At 29.3% G+C, this 6787-nt stretch overlaps 1 protein-coding gene across 1 annotated transcript; it reads right to left on the reverse strand.

The window, feature by feature from the left end:
* Positions 1–3020: 3020 nt before the first annotated feature.
* On the reverse strand, positions 3021–6537 carry LOC145156815 (putative aquaporin NIP-type). Its single transcript, XM_079076048.1, has 5 exons — positions 6389–6537; positions 6077–6298; positions 5770–5967; positions 3368–3429; positions 3021–3270 (listed from the first exon to the last, which is right to left on the reverse strand). The coding sequence occupies exons 1-5, from the start codon at positions 6506–6508 to the stop codon at positions 3087–3089; spliced, it is 786 nt and encodes a 261-aa protein (XP_078932174.1). The 5' UTR covers positions 6509–6537; the 3' UTR covers positions 3021–3086.
* Between the last annotated feature and the right edge of the window lie 250 nt (positions 6538–6787).

Genomic DNA, 6787 nt, shown 5'->3' on the forward strand with positions numbered 1-6787 from the left:
ACCCAACATATTCGTAGATATAAAATACATATACAATTTAAATTATTTAAAACATGTATAAAATCGTTCATCCAGCATAGAAAGCAAGTATTCAAATAATATGCACACATAACACGTAATTTATATAAAATACTTCATATCTATGTGTAAGATGAAAGTAACTATGCACTCACTTGTTAAAGTGATGATTCCAAACTCGGACAGCGCTTCGCTTCTTAACAATATAATTTCCTTCGACGAAACCTAATATTATTACCACTAGATTTTAGTCTAATATTTATCGTGACTAATTATTAGTTTTAGCATTATAATTATTATATAAGCGTTTAAACAATATTTTCCAACCACTATGTACACACAGGGGCCAGACATAAAACACCGGAGGGCAGGACCATTTTGGCATACAACACTTCTGAAATCCAACAACCCTATGCGACCCTTTAAACCAAATTACCCGTACCGCGAGTAGTTAAAAAGGATATTATAACGACACTTATATAAGTCATAATAATAGCCCAAATATTTATTATAAGTTATAATAACAATACTAATTTTAAATATAAGTTATATTTAAAATAGGGTAAGCACAACTTACTTACAAGGGAGTTTTAGCTAGGATTCGGGCTCTGCAGGGGCAGAACTTCGTCGCTGAATCTTTCTAAGAAAGATTCTTGCAGCGCTTCAGCGCTCACCTTACTATACTAAAACTACAGAAAGAGAAGTCGAATCACGAGGGACCGAAATGCTCAGGGGATAAGAAGAGAAAGACTCTTGAATCAAGAGAATTGTGCAAGAAATATGAGAGCCTAGAGGTTCTTATTTATAGTAATTGAATTTTCAAAAACCACCCTCTATATTTACTTAAATGACTAAACACCCATTTATAATACTATTTTAAATAGATTTAATGATATTTGTACTAAAAATGTCGAAAGTACTCAACATTAGTCTTGTAATGACCGCATCGTCGATACATTTCTAATGATATATACATATGTATATATATGTAGACGTATATATGATTTACGCTTTATTTTAATACGTAAATGTGCTATTAAAATTATAACTCGTTCATACGAACTCCATTTTTGACGTTCTTTATATCCACACGTTGGTATTTACGAGTAATACAACTTTCATTTAGATGCCGTCAGCTAATTCTCATTCTATCTCAGATTTACAAAACTGTATCGAATTTATCGCGCTCGAAGAGTAGGGACCAAGTTTCGTCCATATCGTTAACATACGAGCTCTATTCTCGACGTTCTTTATATCCACACGTTGGTATTTATGAGTACTACAACTTTCATTTAGATTCCATCGGCTAATTCTCATTTTATCTCGAATTTACAAATTTGTATCGAATTCGTCGCGCTCGAAGAGTAGAACTAAGTTTCGTCCATATCTTTCGCATACGAGCTCCGTTTTCGACTGTCTTTTTATCGTTGAACTCCTATTAACGCTATCTTCATTTCTCATTTAGACTTTTTTGGTTAAAAATCGACCGATCTAAAATTCGAATTTCGGGCTGTGCACTACTATGCTAAATCTTAGAAAAATCATAACTTCCTCATACGAAGTCAGATTTGGACGTTCTTTTTATGCGCACTCTCGGTTTAACATATACTACGACTTTCGTTTAGATCACTAATGCTAGAAAGTATTTTATCGTAAATTCACTTTTTACGATTCCCGGTGTCGTGTCGGTTTTGTCGTAAAACTTCGACGAGTCATAACTTCTTCGTTATAACTCGGATTTCGGCGTTCTTTATATGTACGGAACCCTTTTGACATATAATATAACTTGGTTAATACTATTTATTCTAAATAATATTCTATCAAAAAGTCATTTTTGACGCTTATTGTCTCTAAATTGACTAGCCCGAATCTGCGGGCGTTATACCTGGTATTTAGGATGTTGTTATGCGGTAGTGATTTGTAGATTTGCCTGTTTATCTGTTTAATGGCTATATCTTTATCTGTTGCGTATGTCGACATAGTGTGGTTGGGTTGAGACTGTACTTCCAGTCAACAAACCTGGTATGGTAAGGTTGAGGCCACGTGCCAACAAACCTGGATTGTTAGGTTAATGCCACGTGCCAAAAAACCCAGTATGGTGGGTTTAGACTGGAGGTCAACAAACACGGTATGGTAAAGTTGAGGTCACGTTCCAACAAACCTGTATTTTTAGCTTGAGGCCACGTGCCAACAAACCCTGGACGGTTGGGTTGAGGTCTTACTGCTCTGTGTTGTAAACAAACGAACTCGGTATGATTGGGTTGAGGTCAAGGACCAACAAACCCTGTATGTATGCCTGTTGTATATGTTATATGTTTGTGTGGTGGTACTTTGGAGGAACTCACTAAGTTTTGTGCTTACAATTGTTTGTTATGGTTTCAGGTTTTCAGATGATCGGGAAAAGCAAAGGCGTGATCGTGCACATCCTTCAGATTTTATGTTATTGGATTTTGGGATACTCTTATTTACGAACTATACTTTTAAAATAACATTTTTGTAAACAATTATTGACTTGCGGTTGTTTTGGAAAAATGAAAATTTTACTCTGATTTTTGGGATGTTACAATGCATATATATTAAATATACATTATATTTGTGGGTTATAATTATCACCTTGGTGACTCACTGGATAAGACTTGGGCACTCCATATGGGAGGTGTCGAGTTCAAAAATGGGTTGTTTAGTATCATCGTCAAATGTAAGCCCTCCCCCACACATCGTAATACCTTGTGGGGAACCTATGTTTTATTAAATTTGTGAATCACAATTATAGTAACACCTTTCAATGTATCTAGCATTTTTATGTTAACTAGAATTATTCACTAAATACACATATGTTCTTAATATCTTTAGGGTTTTATTTAAAAAACATTTTTATTGTTATTTTTTAGATTATGAATGTTAGAAAGAACAAATAATAGAGTCCCTACCAATGAGAATTGATTTTTTGAAAAAATTATAAAAAAATCAAATTTCGTAATGTGTAAAACTATATTAAAATCTTTAAGAAAATAAAAAACTACCATTAACGAGTTCTATTAAGTGATCTAAGATCACAATATACTACATTAAGTTAACTTAAACAATTCGCTAAAAGATTTGTTTGTTGGTTTGATCAAGTTATAGACAAATCCACCTGCAATTGCCCCGATGAGTGGACCAAATATGTACACCCAAATTCCTTTGTAACTATGGAACACGATGGCTGGTCCAAGGCTTCTTGCTGGATTCATCGATCCTCCGGATATCGGTCTGAATACAAGTAAAAAATAGATTCTCTTAAATATATTTCATATAAATAAAAACCGATTGTACTGATAAAATAAATCCATTAGAGTTAGAAAGTTACCCTGCTACTAAGACGTTTAGCGTTATAGTCATACCAACTACGATCCCTCCATACTTTTTATTCTGCAAATTTAAATTAAAAAATTGTGTTCCTGTTATTTTTCGTTAATTGTTCAAGTATTTTATGTCAAAACAACCACTTGCAATCTTAAAGTTTATATGCGCATATTTCATTGGGAAATCTACTAAACAATCCTTATTTTTAGGCCTCATAATCGATTTAGTCCTTATCTTTTGTTTTAGTCAATTGAGTCCCAAAAACCAAAAATTGTATTTATTTTGACCCCTTTACCCGGTCAAAAGGTCATCCAAGTTTCAAAAATTACACTTTTGGCACAACTTTTAAATTTTATTACAAATTTGCTCCAAAATTTACACTTTTGGCCTAGATTTTAAAATTTTGTTACAAATTCATCCTAAATTTAGTTTTTTACATATTTTTTTTCAAAATTTTGTCTCGAATATGTTTTTTTTTGCTTTATAAAATCATATTTATATAAAAAACATATTTTCACATAAAAAACCTTCTTTTTTCTATATAAAAACTTTTTTTTAACACTTTTGTACGTGAAATACCTAATTATAAAAATATGTGTTTATTAAGTACATAAATAAATATAAATCCCTTTTATAAAAAAATGAATACAAACACATATTTTATAAAAAAATATATATACAAACACCTATTTTATAATAAATGCATTTGTATACAAACATGTTTTTATAAAGAAAATTTATACAAACACGTATTTTTATAAAAATATATACAAACAGATTTATATATATATATATATATATATATATATATATATATATATATATATACAAACACATATTTCATATTAAACATATTTTTATATATTTATGTATTGATTTGCACACAAATTGGTGTTTTATACGTTTCTTTTATAAAAACGTGTTTCGATACATTTTTTTATAAAGGCGTGTTAGTATAATTTTTTTGATAAAAACGTATTTGTATATGTTTTTGTAAAATGCGTGTTTGTATACAAACACCTTTTTTTTATAATAAACGTGTTTGTATACAAATATATTTATTATGAAACAGATGTTTATAATATATATATATATATATATATATATATATATATATATATATATATATATATATATATACAAATATGTTTTTTATAAAAAAAATTATATACAAAAATCTATTTGTGTACATATAAAATACAAATATATACAAATACGATTACTATGAAATAGGTGTTTGTATACATTAATTTATAAAATATGTGTTTGTATGCATTTTTTTATAAAGAACGGATTTGTATATATTTATGCACTTAATGGATACCTAATTTTATAAATATGTATTTTGCATACAAAAATGTTTTTAATATATATATATATATATATATATATATATATATATATATATATATATATATATATATATATATAGAAAAAAGGATGTTTTTAATATGAAAATATGTTTTTTTGTATAAATATGATTTTATAAAGCAAAAAGAACATATTCGAAACAAACTTTTGAAAAAAAAAAGATGTAAAAAACTAAATTTATGATAAATTTGTAACAAAATTTTGAAATGTAGACCAAAAGTGTAAATTTTGGACCAAATTTGTAATAAAAATTAAAATTTGGGCCAAAAGTGTAAACTTTTGACCAAATTTGTAATAAATTTTAAAATTTGGAGCAAAAGTGAAATTTTTGAAAGTTTGATTACATGTTATCCGGGTAAAGGGTCAAAATGAGTATAATTTCTGGTTTTTGAGACTTAATTGACTAAAAAAAAGATAAGGAGTAAATCGATTATGAGATATAAACATAAGAACTTTTTAATAAATTTTCCTATTTTATTTTCTATAGAGTAGTTAAGTAAAATCTATAATAAATAATAAGAATACAAAAGGCACGTTAAAACATGTAAAACTTACTATTTTCTCACTCGTTTTGCTTTTTTTTTTATTAGATGGAACATGTCATTTCAAAGTTTAAATAAATGAGATTTGAACTTGAGACAAGTTTTACTAAAGTGTTTAATTCTCAAGTTTTTTTTATAAATAAAACAGCTAACACAAACACATACTTTATTTATAAACTACACATTTTGTCCCAATCATGAATTGAAATTTCAACCTATGGTTGATGTCATATTTCCACAAACACCTTATATCGTTAGACTCTAAGTCATTTGATCTATAATCACATTATAATATACTAATTAAAATAAAAATATTATTATGAAAAATGAAAAATAATATTAATCCTCTAATTTCAATCGGAGACCTAAATAACTTTAATTTTAAAGGAGAAAAATATTGTTAAAAAACAAAAGAGAGAAAAATCAATTAGTTCGTCCTCATTTCAAATACAACTATGTGTTTACTTAGAAACAGGTTACAAATGATACATACCGCCCTATGATCATTAGTGGCACCCGAAACAATGAACATCATGATGAAAGTAACAATGATCTCGACAACAAACGATTGCATGATTGAGCCAGATGGTCTAGTTCCAAAAAAAGCTTTCGGGTTTATGTCTATAATCAACACCACTGTCCCGCTAGCGAGAGTTGCTCCCAAAATTTGTGATACTATATAAAAGAACACCTACATAATGTAGAACATAAAACATTTGTGGACAAATGTAGAGTTTGAGTTAAATTTTCAAAGGTGTGCAAGTGTAAAACTAAACAACAAAAGTGCATTCATTCATTACCTCCTTAAAAGGAAACAAACCCAAGAGAGCGAAGGCAACCGTGACAACAGGATTGAAGTGGGCGGATACATGACCAAGGGAGTAAATCATAGCCATGACGATTAGGCCCCATGTTAGACATATTCCAGGAAAAGTGATTGTGCCACCATAAAGCTTATTCACCATTATCGACCCACAACCAGCAAACATAATAATATACATTCCAATAAACTCAGCTAATACCTGTATATGTAACACAACAACTGAGCCAAAAAAGTGTATCTAAACACGTAGATGCATTATATTTTTTCTATTGAAGATTATTAAAAATACCCTTTGTGTCAAATCAATCAAAGGATTCGAGGAAAGGGCCAAATTAGAACTAAAGACCACATCGCCTTTCTCCACTGCTGAGACATTTGATTCATCAATAATATCACTCGGAAGTTCCATAATCCAAGATAACTTACCCTGTAACTAAATAAATGAGAAAAAAAGTTGATAAAGTGAATAAAGGGTTGTTGGTTGATGATGTTTATAGTGAGGCCGAGTCTTATGTTACTTTATTTACTATGATTAGTTTTGACCTATATTTGGAAACTTAAAAGTCGATTGGCCAATAATGTCGTTGTTTATCATGAAGTCAACATGACATATTTGTTTTGTTTTTTACAATTGTTATTAATGTGGCATAACTTACATCTATTTGGAATGAAAAGCTTGTATGATTAC

Source organism: Lactuca virosa, chromosome 2, assembly GCF_052849685.1.
Source record: "Lactuca virosa cultivar CGN04683 chromosome 2, Lactuca_virosa_CGN04683_v6, whole genome shotgun sequence".
NCBI classification, from domain to species: Eukaryota; Viridiplantae; Streptophyta; class Magnoliopsida; order Asterales; family Asteraceae; genus Lactuca; species Lactuca virosa.